Below are 26262 nucleotides of genomic sequence, written 5' to 3'. Positions count from 1 at the left end.
CATGTACGCTCCTTAAAAAAATGATACAAAATGAATTTGAAATATATATAAAAATAAAATAAAAAAAATATATATACCGGTACATGATAACATGAATAAGAGTGTTGCTTCTGAACTTGCTGGCTGGATTAGGAAAAAAGGGGTCAATTTATGCACAAAACTGACCTACATGTAGTTCTTTGTAACTCAAAGAAAATATCTCAGAATTTTTTACATCCAGTCTCTTGCCAGTAAAATTTTAGGCCATTTTCTGAATCAAGGTTACGCATAATTTACCGGTAACCACTTTATTGCATGTTTTTAATGTTAAATTTCATATCTCAATGTACTCCCATTTTATACATGTATCCAAGGGTATTTGACCGACCGCCTCCGCCCCTGTAAATTACATATGTGATATGATCGCCCGCCTCCGTCCATGTTTATTACACGTGATGTGACCACACCTCCCCTCCCCTGTATATCACATGTGATATGACCGTCTGCCTCTGTTTATTACATCTGAATGACCGCGGCACCCCACCCCACCCCTGTTTGATACATGTGATGTGACCGCCTGACCCCGTCCCTGTTTATTACTTGTGAAGTGACCACCTGACCCCGTCCCTGTTTATTACTTGTGAAGTGACCGCCTGACCCCTCCCCTGTTTATTGTGATGTGACCGCCCCACCCCGCCCCTGTTTATTACATGTGATGTGACCGCCCCCACCCCGCCCCTGTTTATTACATGTGATGTGACCGCCCCACCCCGCCCCTGTTTATTACATGTGATGTGACCGCTCCACCCCGCCTCTGTTTATTACTTGTGATGTGACCGCCCCCATCCCGCCCCTGTTTATTACATGTGATGTGACCGCCCTCACCCCTTCCCTGTTTATTACATGTCATATGACCGCCCCCACCCCGCCCCTGTTTATTACATGTGATGTGACCGCCCCCACCCCGCCTCTGTTTATTACTTGTGATGTGACCGCCCCCACCCCGCCTCTGTTTATTACATGTGATGTGACCGCCCCCATCCCGCCTCTGTTTATTACATGTGATGTGACCGCCCTCACCCCGCCCCTGTTTAGTACTCGACCACCTTTGTTACAGTACACCACACTGGTAGTACGTATAGGGTACTAGCTAGTATATTACATGTACATTGCAATTGTACATACTAAGTGGCGGGTCTAGAAAATTTCAATTAAAGGGGGAAGGGTTGCGACCGAAATTTGCACCTTTTCCGCCCAAGAAAGGGGAGGGGGTTGAAGACCCCCCAAAATTAACCTTCTACAATTATATTCAATCAAAAGGGGATGGGGTTGTAACCCCCGTTGCTCTTCCCTCTAGATCCGCCACCCCATATAATTACATGTATGATCCAATTGTACCGCGGTATTTGTTGTTTGAGACTTGGTGTACTTCGTGCCTTGTTAAAGTTCAAGATTCAAGCGTTCGATCTACTATTTCGCATTCCTATCCGTTGAGAAGGCAACGTAAACCAGACAAGCGAAAGCCTGGTCAACGTCCCCGCGGTCCTTATAAACACGCAGTAATTAAAATAAATACTAGTAAAACAAAATAAGATGAAAATTAAATGTAATTAAAGTACACCCCTCCATAAGAGAAATATCACATTCTAAACACAATAACATATTAAAGTGTAGCTTTAATATTATAAAATCTCAAGCTGTTTTTTAATACTTATGTATATACCTATCACTCTACAGACGGTATCAGGCATGGGCTACTAGTATAATTCACACGTGAATAAAGAAAGGATAGTCGATTGATTAGCGAGTTCCTAAATCACAAAACTCTTTGTTTGATGTCACATCAGATGTCAGAATCACCACAGACAATATTCCATCAGGGTTCGAAATTAACTCATGTCCGTAAGTCCGAGACTAGTAGAATACATGTCGGACTAGTGAACTCTCTATAGCACTAGTCCGTACGGACTAGTGAAAATCCGGAAATCAATTTTGAATTGGTAAAGATTTTAGCAAGATTTGTCTGAGTCTCTTAGATGTTTGAACTTATGGTTGATTACCTGCATGGTCAGGTGTTTGCCTGACTATGACAGTCTGATCTTCCAAACACATTTGAGACCGCCGTTCTTCGAACGTGCACACATTGTCAAATTCCTGCCGATTCCGAACGCCGAGTACACATCACGAGAACGTGTTCTAGGTGCAAGAATTGCAAGTAGTGTGGTCTGAGAACATGTAGGTTTGTGCGCACATGTTCTCGTCATTCGCGACTCTAACACAGTAGTTCATAACACTATAGCTCATGACTTGGTCAATCGAGTGAATTTTATTGACTTTCTTGATAAAATTTCGAACTCCTGTGACTCTAAGGTCTGAACACCAAAACAACAGGAATGTCGATCTCGAACGCACTTATGGACGTTTATCAAAGGATTAACTCGGAGGTTAATATTGTATGCTTTTGAAGATCTTGAATACGAAATAAAATATGGTGGTCTCTTTTTCTTCTGTAGGTGTCAGAAATTGAATTGTTTGCAACTGTGATGTGTTTAGTTTGATTAAAATGAAGATAATTTTTTGATATACTGGACGGACTAGTGAAATGCTTTGCGGACTAGTGAACATCAATAGTGACTAGTCCGTACGGACTAGTGCTTGAAAAAGTTAATTTCGAACCCTGTCCATGAATGTGATACTCATCATCATCAATTCCCTTTTTTTTTTAAATTAGTTACAATGCTTTGTTAATTTTCATTTTGGTTTTGAAAGAGATATTTATTTTTTATTTATTTTTAAATAAAGATTCAAAAGAAATTCTTGAGAGAAGTAAATTGAACAGCCACTGAAAAAAATATCCAGCAAAAATGCTAAAAGGTGCAAGAAGAAACAATCTTTGTCATACACAGTGTGCTTTCATCATACTATGTAATGGAATTTCCATTTTGTCGTTCATTCAAATTTTTTATTTCGTGATGGCTAAGGTCAATTGAATATAAAAAGGTCTCGATTATTCACACGGATTTTCTCCATTTATTTCCGGTTTAATGGTGAAGTGTATGAAAGATGATGTATAAGAAAACACTTTTAGAAAACTAGTTTGATGACTAGAGAACGACAGACATTTAAACAGTGACGACCGAGCGGGGTATTGTTATGTTAATTACACGCATCCAATGTCGTCTGTGTGGAATTAGAACAGTTTGCCCATTTTATAGCATCGTAGAATTTTGAATATGGCAAACAGGTATGTACAGTGTATATTTAATTTTTACATCATTCACATTCCTCGCAAATATATACACAATACCGGCATTTGTGTACACGTTTGATTTGTCATGGATGTTTTTCAGACTGTTAAGAGTCTGTTGATTTAGACAGATGCATCAACAGAGTTTATAGAGTAAGTGTATATATAGACAAAAGTTTAGAACATTCGTGAATGATCCGGAGATACATGTAATAGTGTCACGTGCTCACATGTGTACAAGTAGGTCTTCATTTCACCCTTACTGTTACATTTTGTTACCATTTAAAATCATTTTTTTAAAGGCATTTATTTTAGTTTGATTACCCATACTTACATATGTATACTCTTATAGGCATTGCTGTCATTAATTAAATCACGTGTTGGATACTACGCGCTCGTAGGTTGCGCTATTTACATGTACATGTGATAAGGGTGTGGAAATGCTATGTACATGTATTATTATGTATGTTGCATTTAATATGGAAATGTACAGGGATAACAGATGTTACAAGTAACTACATCACTAGTAGTGTTCACTGCCATGTTCTTTAATACCAGGCCTAGATCCAAGGAAGAGATAGCGTGTATAAAAATAAAATTCAACGCCTTATGCATTCGCATGAATAGGTATTGGAAAAAAAATGTGATATGCATTTAGTACTAGTGATCTTTGTCAAAATATTGGACCGATTTCGAAAGAAAAAAATTTACCAACAGCACTGAACTCTTGATAGAGCGACCCTAGCTGCGGATCGGTCCGTCCTGTAATGAGCATTCAACTTTTTATTCTCTTATAACGGGACCCAATATTTCCCAATATGTTCCCTGAGAGCTAGAGTGTGTGTTTTTATTCTCTGTAAATGAAGAACATTTTGCAGGTACATGTACATGTAGTTTCATTTTCATTAACCAGTATACACGCCGGACGTCGTTTTGGAATAAGTACATATTAGTCTCTGCCATTGTATGCGATATTAACAACGGAAATGAACTGCGCGAACAATCATCTTTGCTATAATTGTGTTTTGTTCTAACCACATTCTGAGTGTGTAAGTGGATATTCAATATATACATTGAATATACACCATATACACCGTTTTATTATCAGACGTTTCTTAGAAATGAAAGAGTTTTTAACTTTACTCGACTATATCTACTGAAGGAGAGCGAAATCCAATTCCATTAGAGCTCAGCTCATGTGAACTTTTCTTATCACCCGTTGTCTTCCGTCTGTCCGTCCGTCTATCTGTAAACTTTTCACATTTTCAACTTGTTCTCCACAACAACTAACCCAATTTCAATATCCTTGGGTGAAGGGCATTCTAATTTGTTGGAAAAAGGGCCATGCTCCCTTCAAAAGGGAGATGATCACAAAAATAGGATGCGATGATTTAAAATATTTTTCTTAAGAACCACTGGGCAAGTTGGAATAAGTTGCAATTTACATAAAAGCTTCCTGAAATAATGCAGATTCAAGTTTGTTAAAACCATGACTCTTTGGGGTAAGACACGGAATCAAAGTTTTACATGCGAATTATCTGTGTATATATATATATATATATATATATATATATGTATATATATATATATATATATATATATATATATATATAAACAGCATTGAACGTACTAGCTGCAGATCTGTAGCTTTCTGGGAAAATAACGGGAACCAATATGTTCCCTGAGAGCTAGAGTGTGTGGTTTTTAATTGAATGAACATTCGAACATTCATTTTGATTAGTGTCAAAATCTGGGTCATGTCATGAATCCCGACATTAATATTAAAATTCTACCACTTTTAAATATAAAGTTATGATAAACAGTATGTATATGAAAAGGTGAGCATATAAGCATAATAACCTGCACAAGCTCCTCTGTTTCTTACTATGTATACAGATAAACATAGATTAAAATTTATTACAAAAACTCTTAATATGTACATCCATACCTATATATCTAGATATAAATCGTTACACGCATTTCTGTATTGATGAATATACCCGAAGTTTTTTTTCTATTTCTTTCAGAAGTGTGACAGTTAAAGTAGAGATAGCATTACCTGACTTCTTCTCAAACTTCCCAGTGACGGTAAATCATCCCCTGGGAGGAGGGATGTCGAGGACGAGTGGAGACGATTGCGCGAAGATTGTCCATGAGTCAGAACCACAAAAAGAGACAGAAGATCCAGGGGATTTATTAGATGAACCCCGAAGTATCAGCGAGATCAAAGAAAATTTGTATTCAGCGTCAGCACGTGATCCTGGTGGTGCCAAAAATTTAGCTGTTTGCTCTGAGAACAGTCAACAACTTTACGCACGTGCAGCTACTGATCTGAGTTCTTCCGCGTCTTCTCTTGGTTTTTCTGTTCATGGTCCAACTGAAAATGACGAGTTGGAGCACAACTATTTGGAAGAGGAAGCACGCGCCGGTTCGCGTCCCGATTCACAGAGTTCGGGATACGCAGGATCCGATGTAAGTGAACGACACATTCATGTGGAAAACCGATCTCCTCATGACGAAGTTATGCTGCGTCAAGCAGCGATTCAGCGGACCACTAGTGGCACCAGCAGTTTAAGCAGCAGCCTCAACACGGAGGAAATGAGACGTCTGTATGACAAAGAGTTATATATATCTGGATGTAAGGTTTACCCTCAACTATTTTCTAATTTCTCTCCATCGGAGATAGAATAGTGCCCTTCATCATTCAGGCTGGATTTATTATTTTTTTTAATTTACAGGTGACACGTGCAAGATGCTGAGGGGAACGTCCCCGTCCAAAGAGTCGATAGAATTTTGGGACGAAGTTGAGATTTGTGGAGGTGACGATAGAATAAAATGTCACAGTAAGGTAAGATGGAATCGGCTGTTTTCTTCCTCCGTGAATTTAGTTGATCTGTCACTTATCTGTATCTGTGAATGTAATTATATATACATCATGATATGGTTCAGTGCTTCACTCTGTCTGTCCATCCGTCTGTATTTCTGTCGCTTTGTCACCGCCGTGTGAGTCACATAAAAACAGTATTTTCAAAGCTAAGATCATCAAACTTGGTACACGTGTTAACAAGAATATGAGGAAGAGTACTCTTTAGTCTGACGCATGCTTGCAGACCCACTTTTCGCTTCGCTAATGCAGCCAGACTAGAGTGCTCATGTTTTGCAAGGTCAAAGGTCAAGGTGAATGTTGATGGGGAATTTTATTTTTGCAGAAAACAAGGTAAAAAAGTATGATTTGATTAAAACTAGGACAATCAATGGGATGTGTTATGGTATGATAAATGTTTTTGTGTGTCTGTCAGATTATCATGTTGGGGTTGAAGGAAAACTTGGTAGTATATTTTCTCACACAAGGATGTAGAAGATACATGTAGTATAATATGGGTATGATATGATATAATGTAATGGCTTGAGAATTATGGACTTTAGGTCTTTTGATGTTTTACATCTTTACTATAAACGTGATGTGCTAATTGTCAAATGCTGCATATACAAAATCCAAACTTCAGTTAGATTTCAAAAGAATGAAGACAAAGCACTTCATTTTGTCATAAATGTCAACACTCCAAGAAAACTAGTCAAACCTGTCCATCAGTCCAAGTCATGTGTCACGTTTAACCAACCACTCACCATTAATTTGGTTGGGAAAATAGTGAAAGAAAATCTAAAATAACCCAACAGACACTTTTGATAGTTTTCTAATTAAAGGCATTTGTAAAAACTTTCATTACTGCATTTACGTTGTATTATTATGTTATAGTTGAATAAAGATAGTTTTGTACACAAATTTTCTGCCTTGTTACAATACTTTCATGGGTAGTGATCATAAAGGAAATTCAGTTCTGGTAAGGCTAGTTTGATTAAACTTGGTGTACACATTTTCTTTGGTGTTGATGCTAAGTGCATTTGAAAAAAAAAATGCTTTTATATTTTGATAGAGTCACGTCTTCCTTCAATAAAGACAATTATATTTAAATAAGCCATCGTAGAACCAATAACTGTATGGGTTAACAAGAATCTATTACAGAGTGCTTAAGTAACATGGGTATGTAACTGATAATTGTTTAAGGATCCTCCATGCTCCTAAAGAAATAAATATTGAACAACAAGATTGATTATTCCTTTAAAGTTAGTATAGAGAAGTCATTCACATTATTCTAACTATGGGTTGCCAGTTTTCTTTTGCACTGAAACATCACTCAAGTACCCACTTATAAGCCTGAAATGATTTAATAGTTTTCACCAATCAGAAAATTGTGTGATGCTATATTGCGATGACAAACGCCACCAAATATGACAAATAATAAGCTGATCACAAAGAGAAAACAACAACTCTATTACATAGCACTCTGTAGGCGCAGATCACTCTTGTATGCAAAATGGTCGGATAAATATTTTACACTAATCTTTGTAGTTATATTTTCTGTTTACTGCTCTCCTATATTTTTTCATTTTTTCAAAATCAATTAAAGCCCTGTTGATGTCTTGATATTCAGTAAATTTTTCTGTCAAACATAGTTATCTTTTGAGCAGCTTATGAAATTGTACAATATTTGGAAGTCTTCATTGTGTGTGTTGAAAGGTGCATTAAGGAGGTATATTACATCATCATAATGGCCGACTTTCTTTAAGGAGGTATACTACATTGTCATAATGGCTGACCTCCTTAACATGGATGAAAATACGAATATCAGCAATACATGTGGTCCTTTTAGATTGATATCTCAGTTGGTTAATGTGTAGACTGATGAACTGTAAATCGTGGGTTCGAGTCCAGCAGAGGTTTTAAATTTTTAGCTCACCTGAGCTGAAAGCTCAAGTGAGCTTTTCTGATCACCAGTATTCCGGCGTCCATCCGTCTGTAAACTTTTCACATTTTCAACTTCTTCTCAACAACCAGTGGGCCAATTTCAACCAAAGTTGGCACAAAACATCCTTAGGTAAAGGGAATTCTAAATTGTTAAAATAAAGGGCCAGGCCACCTTCCAAGGGGAGATAATCAAGAAAAGGTAAAAATAGGGTAGGGTCATTAAAAAATCTTCTTCTCAAGAACCACTGAGCCAGAAAAGCTGAGATTTATATGAAAGCTTCCTTATATAATGCAGATTTTAAATTGTTAAAATCATGGCCCCCGGGGGTCGGATGGGGCCACAATAGGGGATCAAAGTTTTACATACAAATATATAAGGAAAATCTTTAAAAATCTTCTTCTCAAGAAGCACTGACCCAGAAAAGCTGAGATTTATATGAAAGCTTCCTTATATAATGCAGATTCTAAATTGTTAAAATCATGACCCCCGAGGGTTGGATGGGGCCAAAATAGGGGATCAAAGTTTTACATACAAATATATAAGGAAAATCTTTAAAAATCTTCTTCTCAAGAAGCACTGACCCAGAAAAGCTGAGATTTATATGAAAGCTTCCTTATATAATACAGATTCTAAATTGTTAAAATCATGGCCCCCGGGGGTAGGATGGGGCCACAATAGGGGATCAAAGTTTTACATACAAATATATAGGGAAAATCTTTAAAAATCTTCTTCTCAAGAACCACTGACCCAGAAAAGCTGAGATTTATATGAAAGCTTCCTGATATAGTGCAAATTCTAAATTGTTAAAATCATGGCCATCCGGGGGTCGGATGGGGCCACAATAGGGGGTCAAAGTTGTTTGGTTTTTTTTGTTGGTTTTTATTTTTTTTCGTTTGTTTTTTTTGTTGTTTTTTTTTTGTTGTTTTTTGATATAGTGCAGATTCAAGTTTGTTAAAATCATGGACCCCGGGGATTGGATGGGGCCTCAAGGGGGGGGGGGGGCATCAAAGTTTTACATACAAATTTATAGGAAAAATCTTTTAAAATCTTCTTCTCAAGAACCACTGAGCCAGAAAAGCTGAGGTTTATATGAAAGCTTCCTGATATAGTGCAGATTATAAATTGTTAAGATCATGGCCCCGGGGGTCGGATGGGGCCACAATAGGGGGTCAAAGTTTTACATACAAATATATAGGAAAAATCTTTTAAATCATCTTCTCAAGAACCATTGGGCCAAAGAAGTTCACATTTACATGAAAGCTTTCTGACATAGTGTAGATTCAAGTGTGCAAAAACCATGGCCTCCAGGGGTAGGTTTGGGGCCATAATAGGGACTACGGTTTTACATGCAAATAGATATGGAAAATCTTCTGATATGGACCAAGGTGACTCAGGTGAGCGATGTGGCCCATGGGCCTCTTGTTTCAGATTACTTTGTACTAAAACTGCATTATTTGACCAAATAAAGTGAATATAAAAGTTTTCAGTTTCAAGATTTTATTGTACGTATCCTCCACTTTTGATCCATATCAAATTTCTCTTGTGTTATTTCTCCTTAATAAGAAACACCTTTCATGCTTGTTAAGTTATACAATCCAAGAACATTTAACAGTTTGATATTGTTTTAACATTCAACAATGATATTAATATTCTTTACAGTTCTGGAGTTACTTCTTAAAAAAACTGAAAGAGAAATTTCCAGGTGAAGAAGGATTAAATAGTAAACAGACAATCCATTTGCTCAAGACATTATTGAATGTGCAAGGGGGAGGTAAGTGGTACCAGTATACTGGTATTGGTGTTGGAGAAAATGATTTAATTCTTTGTAATTACCTTCATAATGACAATGATGCTAGAAACTAGATAGTAAATTGCTAAATAAAAATTTGTAAAAGAAAAAATAGAATAAGTGACATATCATTTTTATAACAATTTTCCATCTTTCCAAATTCAAGGCAAGACATTTTTTGGAATTAATTCAAAATATCATATAATTTAGAATAAATAAACTTTGATTGCAGTATCTTAACTTTAACTACAGTTAATGTCTCTTGAACTCGTTGACAATTGTAGATGATGGTGAAATTGTACTCTCTAACTTGATGAGAATAGTGCGATACTTTGGTCCCATTAAGAAAGATGTTGAAGGGAAGTGTGTTATCATACGTCATGTAAGTAATAAGCTACACCTTCACAAATTCTGTCCGTAAATTTGTTACAAAATTCAACATCGAGTTTATTTGATCTTTGTTTCTTTAAGCTGACTGATATTGTAAAAAACTCTCTCGTTACATCGAAAGTGGGAAAGAAGACAATAAAGCAGAGGTAAATATTGAAACCAGACTTAAAAGACAGCAATATTGTATTTCTAAACGGCGGATTCAGATGAATTATAAATGCGCAGGTTTGCATCCATCAAAGTAGAGTGAGGATGTACATGTGTTTTTAAAATGTACTGAACATACAGTACACGCTGAACATTGAATTTAGCTCACCTGAGCTGAAGGCTTGGTAAGCTTATATCAGAGGGAGTGAGGTGCATGTAGTATTTGGAATATGAGTCATGGATCTTGGAAAAGCTTTGACCTATTGCATTGGAATTTTACCCAGAATATCAATGGACGTAGAACTTCAAAGTTCAATGTGATACATATGTACAAAATGAAGGATTCTGAAACAACCCCTAATCAATTGGAGATTATTAAAAAGATGTGAAGAAGAAGTGGTAATCAGAAAAATATTCTTAAAGAACTACTAATCAGATTTCATACCAAGCTGATGTAAAAGCATCATAATATGATGTGATTGTTTGATGGCTTAGGTTAACATGGAGAAAACTTTATGGATATTTCAATCCTTATAAAATTTTGATTTTAGTCGAAAATACTATCAGGTACTTGTCCTGATTATAAGTTTGTAACGAAGTGACATAAGAGGCCCGGTCTTGGAGCAATGAATGCTTCTGGCCAGATTGTGTGTCTTGACCTTGGAACAAGGTCAAGGTCATATGATCAATGTCAAAATTGCTGGTAGAAAACAGAAATTTTTTCTATAGGTTATAAAGTGATAATAAAAAGGCACCTGAGGCTAATACGTGGTACACAGATTGTCTATGTTCCCGTGATGGGTAGTGATCTTGTTAAAAAGTTGAAAATTCTGATTTAGGTAATAACATAGTGGAGTACCATTACTGACGTTGCATGTCTATAGCAAGAGAGTGGGTAGTGGTTTTAAATGAAGGTCATTTGGGCATAGTCAAAGTCATGGGATATTGATAGATATTTACATTTGGAATGTTTTTTGCATTTGATATCATAACCAAAATGAAATTATAATGAGAGACATTTTGTAATGAATGTGATGCAGTTGTGAACAATGCACGTATGGATCTTGATAAATATGATAATTATGTCTATTTCAAGCAGGGAACTCTGACAGTAGAATGTAAATATAAGAATTAAATTTCACTTTTGAAAATATAGGGGGGTATGAATTGTGACACTTCATGCTGGCGTATTTCATGACGTGCTAATTAATGCGTTTCATGAAGTACATGTATGTCAGCATGAAGCGTCACATTTCATACCTTTAAATGCAGTTTCAAAACCGAAATTTATTTCTTCATTATCTTCTTCAACATAGCTTTGTTATAAAAGTCATGAAATGCTCATTGTTGATACACTGCTTATGGTAGCTTTCTTAAATGAAAAAAGTGAAGCTAACGATTAGTAATCAATCTTATAAATCATAAAGAATACGAAACTGAGAGTAGGGCAAACACGAACCCCTGGAAACACCAGAGATGGGATCAGGTGCTTAAGAGGAGTAAGTATTCCTTGTTGACTAGTCACACCCGCCGTGAGCCCTAAATCTTGATCACTATCCCAACCTTATATCTTCAATGTCATTTTACTAAAGTCAAAAAGATTTTTTTTTTTTACAGTTATTGATCAAGCCAATAATTCAATAATGGAGAGATATATGATGTTCATACTTAATACAACGATTGATCATGGCCTTATACTGAAAACTCAAAATCACCGCTCTTGTTCAGCAAGTTAAAATTCTTGTGTTGGCCATAAATTAGTGATGGAAAGATATTAGAGTCTTATACTTTGTACAAGGAATGCTTATGGCAAAATTGGTGGTTTGTGAGCTGATAGTGAACAAGTCATTTGTCAAGGTGAAAGTCTCCAGTTAAAAAAAATCAGAAATACTTATCCTGCTTATAAATTTGTAATGTAAAGGCATAGAGGCTCAAAATTGAAATACTGAATGCCATTAAGGATGTATGCTACACCAGAGAAATTTGACGTAGATGAAAAGTGGAGGATATGTACAACAATATTTTGAAGTTGAAAATTTTCAAATTTACTTTATTTTGTCAAAAAATACAGTTTTAGTAGAAGGTAACCTGAAAAAAATTAAAAAACCCTGCTGGACTCGATCCTTCGACCTACAGTTCAGCAGTCGGTATTCTAACCTACTGAGCTACTCGGCTAGGTATTTAAATGGAAAAGGGAAAGTCAAATATTACTGATATCGATTTCTTCATCCATGTTTTTAAAGGAAGTCGGCCATTATGATGATGTAGAGTACTACCTTAATCAAATGATATGCACTGCCATTTCAATAACTACTTATAGGTTACAAAGAACAGATATTACAAAAATAACATAAATGAGAAAGACATCAATACATTATGTTAACAATTTGTAAACATGAAAAGTGTATGCGTCTTAAATAATATAAAAAAAAACATGTTTATTGATATGTTGAGGACAAATCTTTTTTATGTTGTGTACTTTGATTTTAGTTTAAAAGCTTCCCATTTAGAAATTTCCCAACATTACATATAACACTTGTATTAATTTTGTATTTGAGTACTGTTGAAATGATTTATACATGCTGTGAATATTAATTAATCATAGTCACTGTTATTGGTGTCAGTATTCAGGTTAGCAATCTATGCCCTTGGGTCTCTAATGTATAATTTTAAAATCTTTGATTGTCTTGTCTAATAAAAGTACCTGCTTCAGTGCTTTGTTGAATCAATGGATTTTAAATCTGTTTAGCTGGTTTGCTGGTGATATGACAAGAAGTAATGCGGAGGAACTTCTGGAGAATCAGAAAGATAAGACCTATCTTGTGAGGTAATCAACATTCCACACTTATCAAAGATTTTTTGACGGGTCAAGTGTACATAGATCTTGTAACAGCATGCACTTCAGTAACATTGTATTTTCAAAGGGGGAGGGGGGGGGGGGGGGGGTAGCCAGGAAAACATTGACTTTACAGCTTTTCATAAATTCTTAACAAGCGAAGTAAAAATAAAAAGGAAAGGAATAAGGTGGGAGGGGGAATTGAACCCTAGCATGGGACTTGGTGGCAAAAGGGTTGATTCTTTAATACACAGGTTCAATTCATCTTGCACTTCCGCTCATGGGGCTGGGTGGCAAAAGGGTTGATTATTTGATACATAGGTTCAATTCATCATGCACTTCCGCTCCCAATTCACTACTACAGCGATTTTAAAAAATGGAGGGGAGACCCGCCTGTAATGGAACTATACATGTAGAAATTTTAAAATTTATGGGAAAAAAGTAAAAGAAATGTGGTGGGGGAGGGGGGAAGGGGGCTGCTCCCCTTTGTTGCTACATGCTTGTATAATCTGACTATCATTGAGTGCTATAAAGTAGTCTCCGTATTCAACAACATCTGATACTTGTGAAGCTTTAAGATTTATAATCATTATTTAATGGTTCAGAACTGAGATTTATAATCATTATCATTATTTAATGGTTCAGAACTGAGATTTTAATCATTATTTGATGGTTTTGTGAAGCTTTCAGATCTGAGATTTATAATTATTATTTGATGGTTTTGTGAAGCCTTCAGAACTGAGATTTTATAATCATTATTTGATGGTTTTGAGAAGCTTTCAGATCTGAGATTTATAATCATTATTTGATGGTTTTGTGAAGCCTTCAGAACTGAGATTTATAATCATTATTTGATGGTTTTGTGAAGCTTTCAGAACTGAGATTTATAATCATTACTTAATGGTTCAGAACTGAGATTTATAATCATTATCATTATTTAATGGTTCAGAACTGAGATTTTAATCATTATTTTATGGTTTTGTGAAGCTTTCAGATCTGAGATTTATAATTATTATTTGATGGTTTTGTGAAGCCTTCAGAACTGAGATTTGAGATTTTAATCATTATTTGATGGTTTTGTGAAGCTTTCAGATCTGAGATTTATAATCATTATTTGATGGTTTTGTGAAGGCTTCAGAACTGAGATTTATAATCATTATTTAATGGTTCTGAACTGAGATTTATAATCATTATTTAATGGTTCAGAACTGAGATTTATAATCATTATTTGATGGTTTTGTGAAGCTTTGAGATCTGAGATTTATAATCATTATTTGATGGATTTGTGAAGCCTTCAGAACTGAGATTTATAATCATTATTTTAATGGTTTTGTGAAGCTTTCAGATCTGAGATTTATAATCATTATTTGATGGTTTTGTGAAGCTTTCAGATCTGAGATTTATAATCATTATTTGATGGTTTTGTGAAGCTTTCAAAATGGAGATTTATAATCATTATTCGACGGTTCTATGATTGTAGGATGAGTCAAAGTGGATCAGACACGGGAAACTTTGTGGTGTCTGTCAAAGACCAAAATGGTGGCCATCACTTTGAAATCGAAGTAAGTCAAAACATGTACTGGTGTGATTTAATTATGTAGTAAAAAACATATAATATCAGAACTAATATAATAACATATCAAAAGCATATAATATCTGAACACATTCATGTATCATAAAAGGTTGAATATGTCTTTTTAGCTCACCTGAAGCCAAAGGCTCAAGTGAGCTTTTCTGATCAAAATTTGTTGTTGGCATAAACTTTTCATATTTTCATTTTCGCCAGAACCAGTGGGCCAATTTCAACCAAACTTGGCACAAAGCATCCTTGGGTGAAGGGTATTCAGGTTTTTTCAAATGAACGTCCATGCCCCCTTAAACGGGGAGATAATTCCAAAAATGCAAAGATAGGGTGGGTTCATTTAAATATCTTCTTTTTAAGAACCACTGTGGCCAGAAAAGCTGAAATTTACATGAAAGCTTTCTGACATAGTGCAGATTCATGTTTAATAATATCATGCCCCCTGGGAGGCTGTTGGGGCCACAATAGGGGATCAAAGTTGTATATGTGAATATATAAGTAAAATCTTTACAAACCCTTCTTCTCAAGAACCACTGGGCTAGAAGAGTGGATATTTACCTGAAAGCCTACTGATATTGAGTATATTCAGATTTGTTCAGATCATGACCCCCGGGGGAGGGTGGGGCCATGATAAGGGATCATAGTTTTACATGCTAATATATACATTGTAGAAAAATCTTCTCCAGAACAACTGGGCCAACTTCAATTAAACTTTGGGCCAAATAGGGGGATCAAAGTTACACATGCAAACATATAAAGAAAATCTTTAAAAAATCTTCTCAACAACCACTTGAATAGAAGAATGGAGATTTACCTGAAAGCTTCCTGATATAGAGTAGATTCAAATTTGTTCAGATCATGGCCCCGATGGTAGGGTGGAGTCACAGTAGGGGATCATAGTTTTACATACTGATATATAGGAAAATCTTCCTTTCCAGGACCACAGGGCTAATTTTAATCAAACTTAAAACAAATCATCCATGGGTGAAGGGGGATTCAAGTGTGTTGAAATGAAGGGTAATGTTCCCTTCATAGATAATCCCCAAGAATGCAAAATTATGGTGGAGCCATTTAAAAATCTCAAGAACCACTGGCTGGCCAGAAAAGCTGAAATTTTAAATGAAAGCTTCCCGACATAGTGGAGATTCACGTTTGTTAAAACTATGACCCCTTGGGGTAGAGTGGGGCCACAATAGGGGACTAAACTTTATATGCGGATATTTAGAGAAAAACTTTAAAAATCTTCTTCTCAAGAACCACCAGGCCATATGAGTAGAGATTTATATATCGCTGAAGAGACATTATTTGTAGAAATGCGCATCTGGTACATCAAAATTGGTACCGTATGAGTTTTACATTTAAGTGAAAGCTTCCTAATTTAAGAGTAGATTCAAAATTTGTTCAGATCATGGCCCCAGAGGGTAGGATGGGGCCACATAGAAGGTTCAAAGTTTTACATGTTGATGTATAGGAAAATCTTCTTCTGGAGAACCACTGTGCTAATTTCAATCAAAACTTGGAATAAATCATCCTTAGGTAAGGGGGATTAAAGTGTTTAGTTCACCCGAGCTGAAAGTTCAAGTGAAGTTTTCTTATCGCCTGTTGTCCGTCGTCTGTCCGTCTGTCTGTAAACTTTTCATATTTTGGACTTTTTCTCCAGAACCAATAGGCCAATTTCAACCAAACTTGGCCAAAAGCATCCTTGGGCGAAGGGCTTCCAAGTTTGTTCAAATGTCAGGTCATTTAAAAGTCTTCTCAAGAACCACTAAGCCAGAGGAGCTGAAATTTACATGAAAGCTTCCTGACATAGTTCAGATTCAAGTTTGTTCAAATCATAACCCCCGAGGTAGGGTGGGGCCACAATAGGGGATCAAGTTTTACATACAAAAATATGGGGAAAATCTTTTAAAATCTTCTTTTCAAGAACCACTGGGCTAGGAAAGTACAAATTTACATGAAAGCTCCCTGACACAGTACCAACCAGATCCAACCTGACAGAAAGCAGTCCCAGAACAGTCCAAGGGCAGTCCCAGAGCAGTCCCAGAGCAGTCCCACATCTTGAGAGAGCAGTCCCTGGGACTGCTTGGGTGTCAGGTTGGGTCTCGTTGGTACTGTAGTGCAGATTCAAGTTTGTTAAAATCATGACCCTGGGGTTAGGATGGGGTCACAATAGGGGATAAAGTTTTACATGCGAATATATAGATAAAATATTTGAAAATATTCTTCTGAAGAACCACTGGGCTAGGAAAGTACAAATTTACATGGAAACTTCCTGACATAGTGCAGATTCAACTTTGTAAAGATCATGATCCCCGATTTTACATGTAAATTTTATACGGTACCAATTTTGATACACCAGATGTGCATTTCGACAAATAATGTCTCTTCAGTGATGCTCAAACCGAAGTTTTGGAAAATCGAAATAACAATAAACTTGTAGGAGCGAAAAGGAAAACTAGGGTGCCAAAAACTGGAGTCGCATTCGTCCAAGGATAAGAGCTATGCATGATGGAGATAATCCTTGATTTTGAAATGAATTTCTAAATTTTATCACCGCAATTAAATATACATCCGTATTTTCAAGCTAGTAACAAAGTACTTAGCTACTGGGTTGTAGAGACCCTCGGGGACTAACAGTCCACCAGCAGAGGCCTCGACCCAGGGGTCATAATGTAAAACTTATACGGTACCAATTTTGATGCACCAGATGCACATTTCGACAAATAATGCCTCTTCAGTGACGCGCAAGCGGAAGTTTTGGAAAATTAAAATAACAATACACTTATAAGAGCTAAAAGGAAAACTAGAGTGCCAAAAACTGGGGCCAAATTCGTTCAAGGATAAGAGCTGTGCATGAGGGAGATAATCCTCGATTTTGAAATGAATTTCTAAATTTTATGCGAATATATATGGAAAATCTTTAGATATATGCCAAGGTGACTCAGGTAAGCGATGTGTCCCATGGGCCTCTTTTTCAAATAAAGGACCATGCCCTTTCAAAGGGGAGATAATCACAAAAATAGGGTGGATTCATTTAAAAATCTTCCCAAGACCACTTGGCCAGAAGTGCTGAAATTTACATGAAAGCTTCCTGACAAAGTGGAGATTCAAAGTTTGTAAAAATCATGACCCCTGGGGTTAGGAAGGAGCCAAAATAGGGGATCAAAGTTTTACAGGCGAATGTATAGGAAACCAAACTTGGCACAAAGCATCCTTAGATGAAATTTGTTAATATGAAAGGCTATATTCGTCTACAAGGCAGGGCTCAAAATTAACATATGCCCGTCAGTCTGTGACTGATTAAAAGTATGGCGGACTGACTGACATTTGTTTTAATCAGTCCGATGGGACTGGTTAATTTTCTAAAGCATAATTTTGGGAAATATACTTCTGAAATCTTATACACACATTTGGCATGCTTTAATCTGTAGATATTAGACGAACCAGATTCGTAAATTATAAATCCCACGTAATTGAAGATTACAATATTGTTTGAGGCATAGTGAGTTAAATTTCATTGTAATAACATAAATGAAATACATTTGTATGTTTAATTATATCTGGAAAACTCTGTTGGACTTGTAAATTTTTCTGCGGACTGGTTGGAATTACACCCCATTAGTCCGGCTGGACTGGTGACATAAAAAGTTAGCTTCAAGCCCTGCAAGGGCATATGATAATTGATAAATTTGTAGTCAAGTTTAGTGATTGAAAATTGGTAAATTTTTAGTCATTGCCTTTGAAAAGTTTTTTTCTGAACCAAGCTGCTTGTATAATGATATTTTCGCATGAGCTTGTTTATTGCTAAGAACTGCTGCTCAGATGCGGCCCATGGACCTCTTGGTTTGGAGTGTGATCAGTCTGATGCTCATGTTGCATTGATCTTTAAATTAGATGTGTTTATTTTATCTTCTGTTGATATGTAATTTATATCATACTCAGGGAAACCCTGTAGCATCCTGCAGAAGCGATACTTTAAACTGTCATCTGCAGTTTCTCAACAGTTCTTATGAAACCTTACCAAGCTTGGTGGAGGATTTGAAGTACAATCCACTTAGAGGTGAAGAGGATGAAGAAGACGTTGAGTGTACGTACATCTGCCCAGATCTACCGTTTAATAGTGTCATTACAGCATATAAGCGCACAAAATAAGAGACAACAGAAGACAGATATTTCACGTGGTCAGCAGAATCACCTCGCGTACTCATGTCCTAATGACATTCTTGTGTATTAATGCATATATTGATATTGAATTGTCGAATATAGACTGTTTAATGGTAGCGTAGTTTTTCTTGTATAGGAAATGGAGGCAAGTGTTAAGCTTGTAGATCTCATTCATTATAAATCTATGAAAAATGTCCTTTGATATATATACGGTGATTTGCTGGGTTTTTTCTTTTACATACCAGTAGCATATTGTAATTTTGTTGCATAATATATATCTAGTTGTGCTTTGAATTATGTGTGGAGATACATATGTGATAGTGAGAATGTGCAATTTATTGCGACCATTCAGTACATATATATTGATTTATATATTACTATAATTGACCTATTTTTAGCGTGTTCATAATACACCGCAATTCTCAAAACATATAAAAATACTGACATTTGATATCCTTGACCATACCAAAGAAAATGCTGTTATTTAAACGGTGGCAATAGATGACGAAAAGAGCATAGGTACTGTAATGATGAGCATTTCTATTAGAAAAGTGTCAATAATATATACAATGTATAGAGTTTAGATACACAAAAGTGTTGTGTTATGTTACATGTAGAATTTTCCCTCTTATTCATCTGCATTATGAATGCTAAAGTAGCCTGTTTTTATTCTGAATTACAGATAACATGCGTTGTGCTTTTGTTGGGTGCTATTTGCATGGTTCCTTGTTGCTACGAAAATTCACATATAATTGAATTTTTTGTATCTTTTGAATTACAAATACAGGTATGCGGTGTGGTTTACATGCTTTTCATTATATTTGAATTTTGTAAGGTCAACCAATGATGAGCACTTGTTTGCCCTAGAAGACAATTCAAAGTGATGTAATTATGAGTCTGATTGTCTGTTCGTTTGTTTCAAGACCGTTTGCTTGCTTTTGCCGAATTGTTTTATGTCCGGAAATTTTCAAACAGATTAGTTCAAAGTGGCACTGTTTAAATGAGAGAGTGAAAAATAGAGAGAGAGAGAGAGAGAGCATCCTATAAAGAAATAGAGATGGTGGAGAGAGAAGAGAGAGGTAGCTTTTAATTCAAGTACATGTGTAAGCGTTATCAGTATTCATATTCCACTTGTGTATCATATACGTAATATACTCCAGAATCATCTCAAGTTGTCCTTTAGAAAAGTCTAATTATACGTTGTCTAATTCTAAAGCGACTCGCTTGTTTTCCTTCATTACATGTCATACCAAACATTACATGTAGAACCCCTCTTGTCTAAGACATGGCGTTGCAATATCAATATTATACTAATGAAGTAGAAATTCAGATTCATGCAGTATAGAATATAATTGACAAGGATTAATTGATTCTTGTGTATTTTGTCCTAGTAATTTATATCCTGCTATAAGTGTATGAAATACAATTGACAGAAAGTGTCTGATGCTTTGTATGTGTATTCTATTGTAAAATTCATTGTTATCTGCCTATTATGCAATGCACAGCAAGTTATATAAGAGTAATAATTTTTCGTGCTCGGGACCGAGTCACACATTACAATTTCTGTGCTACATGAACATTTGGTAACCAAATGTAAAGAAACTTCATACTGTGTATTTGATGTTAAAGATCGACAATGCACGCATATTTTACATGAGGTTATCTCCTTTAACTCATTTAAGACTGTTCAACAGTATCCATTGTGTAGTTATGGAATCTTCAAATACTCGTTTTAAAAATGTACTCGAATCTCAATGTCCAATGAGATCACTCCATAAGGCATTTACAGAACATGAATTTGGGCATCTCACATAAAGTTGTGAAATTATCAAAATCTATATTCTGATCTAGTCATCCAAGAAAAGTATTAACACATAAACATTCAATACAGACCAATTTTGGACGTGTGAAATATTTTGTGTTTTAAAAATAGCTTGTCATAGATATTTTTATTCTGTATGAACATACATTCTTAGTAATGTTTCAGAGCTGCCAAACTGTATATTAGATAATGTGAAGTCGTACAACATATTTTGTTTTGATAATCTATATACATTTGTGGTTTAGGGTTTGTTACGTTGTTTTAAATACCTATGTATTGTGTTCTAGATCACTCGAACGAAACGTCCGCTTACAATTAATCAGTACATTACTGAAATGGAATATTCACTAGTAAATTACCGAACAGCTGTGCCAGGTGTTTTGGGGAAGAAAACAGGGAAGAGATGCAATCTCAATGGGGGGAGGGGGTCAAAATTTTCTACGTTTACATGAGTAATAATTTGAAAATATGTAGAATTGTGACATTATCCCCTTTTCAGAGTAATATTCGTAAAATGGAGATCTAATTTATATACTATACACTGTTCACATCATGACCTGCATTATAGTCCGAAGCCACGATGAGGAAGTGAGATGATTATGAGATTTGTTATATCAACAAAAATCAGACAACTGCTATTATAACCACATTTTGTTCTTTCGATTTGCTCCCTGTATGTCATGGCGATGCGCATACGAAATGTCTGTTTTCACTTTTTACTAGTGTATACAATTTTGTTCTAGAATCCAAGATTTCTAAGTCCCAGTATTTATCAATATTGTTATTTCTATCTTTATACATTATGCTTTATTTTGTATTCTTCATAGGAGTTATGAATGAGATTGATCACTGTTCGTTATCTTCACCTGTCTTAATACTTTCACAATCCTAGATTGACATGACTTTTGTGTGGATTTAAGTATAAGTGCATTCTTTATACATGTACATGTTTGTATTATGTGGATGGAAATAAAATAAAAAAATATATTGGCGTCTACATTAATCTAATTACAATGTAATGAGAAAGTCATATTGAAATGATTACAATGCTCTGAAGCATACATGTACATTGAAAGAGCAGCTGATTTATATTGTGATCTAGACATACATAGTATGTCTGTACTCTATCAGGGGGAGTCAGTTTGATTTTAGCTCACCTGAGCCGAAGGCTCAAGTGAGCTTTTCTGATCACATTTTGTCCGGCGTCCGTCTTTGTCTGTCTGTAAACTTTTCACATTTTCATCTTCTTCTCATGAACCACTGGGCCAATTTCAACCAAACTCGCCAAAAAGCATCCTTAGGTGTAGGGGATTCAAGGTTGTTCAAATGAAGGGCCATGTCCCTTTCAAAGGGGAGATAATCACAAAAATGCAACCATAGGGTGGGGTCATTTAAAAATCTTCTCAAAAACCACTGGGCCAGAAGAGCTGAAATTTACCTGAAAGCTTCCTGACATATTGCAGATTCAAGTTTGTTCAAATCATGGCCCCCGGTGGTAGGATGGGGCCCCAAAGGGGGATCAAAGTTTTACATACAAATATATAGGGAAAAACTTTAAAAATCTTCTTCTCAGGAACCACTGAGCCAGAAAAGCTGAGATTTACATGAAAGCTTCCTGACATAATGCAGATTCAAGTTTGTTCAAATCATGGGCCCCTTGGGTTGGATGGGGCCACGATAGGGGATCAGAGTTTTACATACAAATATATAGGAAAAATCTTTAAAAATCTTCTTCTCAAGAAACACTGAGCCAGAAAAGCTGATTTTTACATGAAAACTTTCTGACATAGTGCAGATTCAAGTTTGTTCAAATCATGGGCCCCTGGGGGATAGGATGGGGCCCCAAGGGGGGATCAAAGTTTTACATACAAATATATAGTGAAAAACTTTTAAAAATCTTCTCAAGAACCACTAAGCCAGAAAAGCTGAGATTTACATGAAAGCTTCCTGACATAATGCAGATTCAAGTTTGTTCAAATCATGGGCCCCTGGGGTTGGATGGGGCCACAATAGGGGATCAAAGTTTTACATACAAATATATAGGAAAAATCTTTTTCTCAATAACCACTTAGTCAGAAGAGCTTATATTTACAAGAAAACTTTCTGACATAGTGCAGATTCAACTTTGTTCAAATCAAGGCCCCTGGGGGGTAGGATGGGGCCACAAGTGGGGGGGGGGGGTCAAAGATTTACATACAAATATAGGAAAAAGCTTTTAAAATCTTCTCAAGAACCATTGAGCCAAAGAAGTTGACATTTACATGAAAGCTTTCTGACATAGTGTAGATTCAAGTTTACAAAGGGTAAATGTAGTTTGGGCCATAATAGGGACCAAGGTTTTACATGCAAATATATATGGAAAGTCTTCAGATATGGGCCAAGGTGAGCGATGTGGCCCATGGGCCTCTTGTTATATTGTCCGTCTGTGCATGTCACAAAATATTGTGAACAACAGCTTATGGGATATACTTTAAAACATTTTTGTACTATACTTCATTGATATTTGTAGATGTGTATATTGCTGGGACATGAGGATCCTAAAATTATTTTCCTAAAAGTTAATGGATTTAAGATGGGTGGAAGATGTAAAATAACTTGTGAACATTTCTTTTTTATCTGATAGACTTGAAACCATGTACAGTGCTTCATTGTAATTTGTAGAGCATATTGTCAGGACGTGAGAATCTAATTATTTTCCTTAAAAGTTATAGTGGATCTAAGAGTGGTGGAGGATGTAAAATAGCTTGTGAACACTTCTCGTATATGACTTATCTGGTAGATTTAAAGTTTTTTGTACAATGCTTCATTGCCATTTGTAGATGTGCATATTGTCAGGACAGGAGGATACAATTATTTTCCTTCAATTCATTTTGTATCTAAGAGGATGTAAAACAGCTTGTGAACACTTCTCCTATATGGCTTATATTTTGTACAGTACTTGACTTTTACATTTAATGATGTTCACGTTGTTCTGACCCAATGATCTAATATTTCCCTACATGTTACATGTAACAGTGGGTCATAGAGGAGTGTTTAATAGTTCTTTTTATATATACAAGGATACGTTTACTTCTTTGAACAGCATAACTGTCATTAGTTACAACGAAATTGGTCACACATATATCGAATAATTTCTTCATTTTCCCTCAATACACAAAGAGCAGTTCATAATATATATGTTCCTTCTCATACATTTTCCTCCATGCCATGCTGTACATTATGGGAGGGAGTATAATCTGGAGCACTTTGAATCTGGGAGGCGGGGAGGCATTTGTTTAATAATAAAATCGGACTCAAATCGAGTATTAATTAATTAATTATATATAGGGAAGTCGTTGTGGCCGAGTGGACTTATGCACTGATTTGACAGTCTTGTTAGGCGGTGGGTGCCGTAGGTTGCTGGTTCGACCCCGGGGTGGGGTGAACATTTTCAGTACCTAGTTGTGATTATTTAGTGCTTTATATATATATATATAGTTTTTTAACATATATGAATATAGGTTTTTTTCTTCTTTCTTCTTTATATTTATTTACTGATCAAAATTCTGATACCTGTGGATTGTTATCCGTTAGCCTTTTGGTAAGCCATTTAAGAATTGTTTAAAAACTGTAATATATTTTGCTTATATAAGCTATGCATATACGTGCATTTTTAGCTTGGTGGTGGTAGTGGTAAACACTTGCCTGTTGCATGTCACGGGAAGGGTGGGGGTGGGGGTCCATTCCCCTTTTATATGAAATAATTGCAAGTAAATGTATTCATCAATATCTAAATATTTCAATTTATATGAATTGAATATCCTTTTTCCTCCTCTTTTTTTGCTTGTGAAAAGTCTCAATCTCTGATCGCTTGATACACACACACACAAATACAATTTCAATACTACAATAATTAATACAAATTAAGTTTCATTTCTATTTTTTTTTTCTGCTATGTGAAAATCTTAATTTTTAGTCTTTGCCATTAGTGATTTGTTCACTGCAAATATTAATCCTTTTGGGGATCCGGAACATAATAGGTAACGTAGCTTAATGAAATATATGCTCCCTTGCATGCATGTTGTAAGATGCAGGGGTGGATCAATGAATCACGGTTAAGGGGCGCAACTTCATAAGTCTTGGGGACGCCTTGATACCCCCAGTGGGCGGTCCAGTGCGAAACCCTGGTGGGGGCCCAGGGAGCTCCTGAATTTTACAGATTTTATAGGGCTTGAAAAATGTTCCCTACATGTATGCAGTCATTTCTACCATTTTCTATCTGCCTTGATAAGGTGAAATTAATCAAATGACGCAAATTTTAAGGGTTTTTGGAAAAAAATATAAGTTCTCCCAATAAAAGTAAATAATTCAATGAATCAAAAGATTTTGTCATTTATTTCTCTGAGAGTGGAAGAAATTAGTGCTTCTATTATCGTTTACATTATTCTAAACAAGAGACCACGGTTTACCTTCAATTTGAAAATTTTAGGGTGGGGGGGGGGTAGCTGCGCCCCTCCCCTTAAATCGACTAAGTTGTTGCTGTTATGGACACGGTTTTTCCATCGTGAATCAATGCTCGAGCGATTTCCTTTACTAAATGACTTTTACCGGTACCGTTCTGCCTCAAAACCAATATACAGGGCCGTAAATTAACCTTCAATTTGGAGGAGGCAGGAAATTAGGCGGGGGTCTGGGGGCCACCCAGGCCCCCAGACGCTGAGCACATTTTGTGCACACTGAACACATTTCGTGCAAAATCCTTGATTCTAGGGCCTTCTAAGATGTTACTTGACTAACTCATTCTAAAAGAAAGATTTGGAATGCTTTTTAAGGGAGGTATCATGTTCTTAGTTATTGGAAACAACATAAATTCTAATGAACTTTAAATTTTAATTTTTTTTGGCTCAAAAGTTGGAGGAGGCAGCTGCCTCCTCCGCCTCCATGTAATTTACGGCCCTGATATAAAATGGCCATTCTTCGCCTTGTCAAAAATCAGCTGTTGCGTTGTTGTCAACGACATGACATTTACCTTCCAGTTTGTGAGCTTACTTAGTAATCAATCAAATTGCGTTCTAATATTTTGATCTTACGACGGGAAGTTGTTGTAGGCGATGGATCGTCTGAAAATGTTAAACGGTAGGAATCGATGAATAAACAAGTAGTTTACAGACATGGGGCTTCGTGTAAGATGCTGAAAACGATATACCAGCAAGGACAATGTCTTTTAAAGCGACTTATATCACAAAAGTGAGGATGAATAGCGAACTAATCGTAAAATGAGACTTGAAGCGAGAGGTGTCCGAAATCTAGTTAGGTACCTTGTGGTATTATTAAGGAGGGGGGATTCATGTATGAAACAAGTGCCTGTGAGGATGCTTCATTTAAAGCAAGGTAACTTAAAGATAAGATAATTTTAAAATGTGAAGATTCATATACATGTAATACCCCCGCATATTTTCAAAAATGAAAGGTGTTACATGTACTTATATTTACGTTCTATTTTCATTTCTTTCGAAGGA

At 36.0% G+C, this 26262-nt stretch overlaps 1 protein-coding gene across 2 annotated transcripts; it reads left to right on the top strand.

The window, feature by feature from the left end:
• Positions 1 to 1642: 1642 nt before the first annotated feature.
• On the top strand, positions 1643 to 21751 carry LOC125675975 (uncharacterized). Of its 2 annotated transcripts, XM_048913839.2 has the most exons (9): positions 1643 to 3223; positions 5254 to 5864; positions 5965 to 6074; positions 9694 to 9805; positions 10108 to 10205; positions 10295 to 10359; positions 13110 to 13187; positions 14677 to 14758; positions 18721 to 21751. In XM_048913839.2, exons 1-9 carry the CDS (start codon positions 3213 to 3215, stop codon positions 18928 to 18930), a joined length of 1377 nt encoding a protein of 458 aa, XP_048769796.2. In that variant the 5' UTR covers positions 1643 to 3212; the 3' UTR covers positions 18931 to 21751. The 2 variants fall into 2 exon arrangements, with proteins under 2 accessions (XP_048769796.2, XP_056014366.1); XM_056158391.1 differs by lacking the exon at positions 13110 to 13187.
• Positions 21752 to 26262: the final 4511 nt, after the last annotated feature.

This window comes from Ostrea edulis, chromosome 3 (genome assembly GCF_947568905.1).
Source record: "Ostrea edulis chromosome 3, xbOstEdul1.1, whole genome shotgun sequence".
Classification (NCBI taxonomy): domain Eukaryota; kingdom Metazoa; phylum Mollusca; class Bivalvia; order Ostreida; family Ostreidae; genus Ostrea; species Ostrea edulis.
Note: the sequence above shows the minus strand (reverse complement) of the source record. Positions and strands in the feature narration are given on the sequence as shown.

Coding starts and splice junctions, on each gene's coding strand:
- LOC125675975 (XM_048913839.2), top strand. Junction 5,865..5,964: donor AGAGTTATATATATCTGGAT/GTAAGGTTTACC, acceptor TTTAATTTACAG/GTGACACGTGCAAGATGCTG. Junction 9,806..10,107: donor ATTGAATGTGCAAGGGGGAG/GTAAGTGGTACC, acceptor TGACAATTGTAG/ATGATGGTGAAATTGTACTC.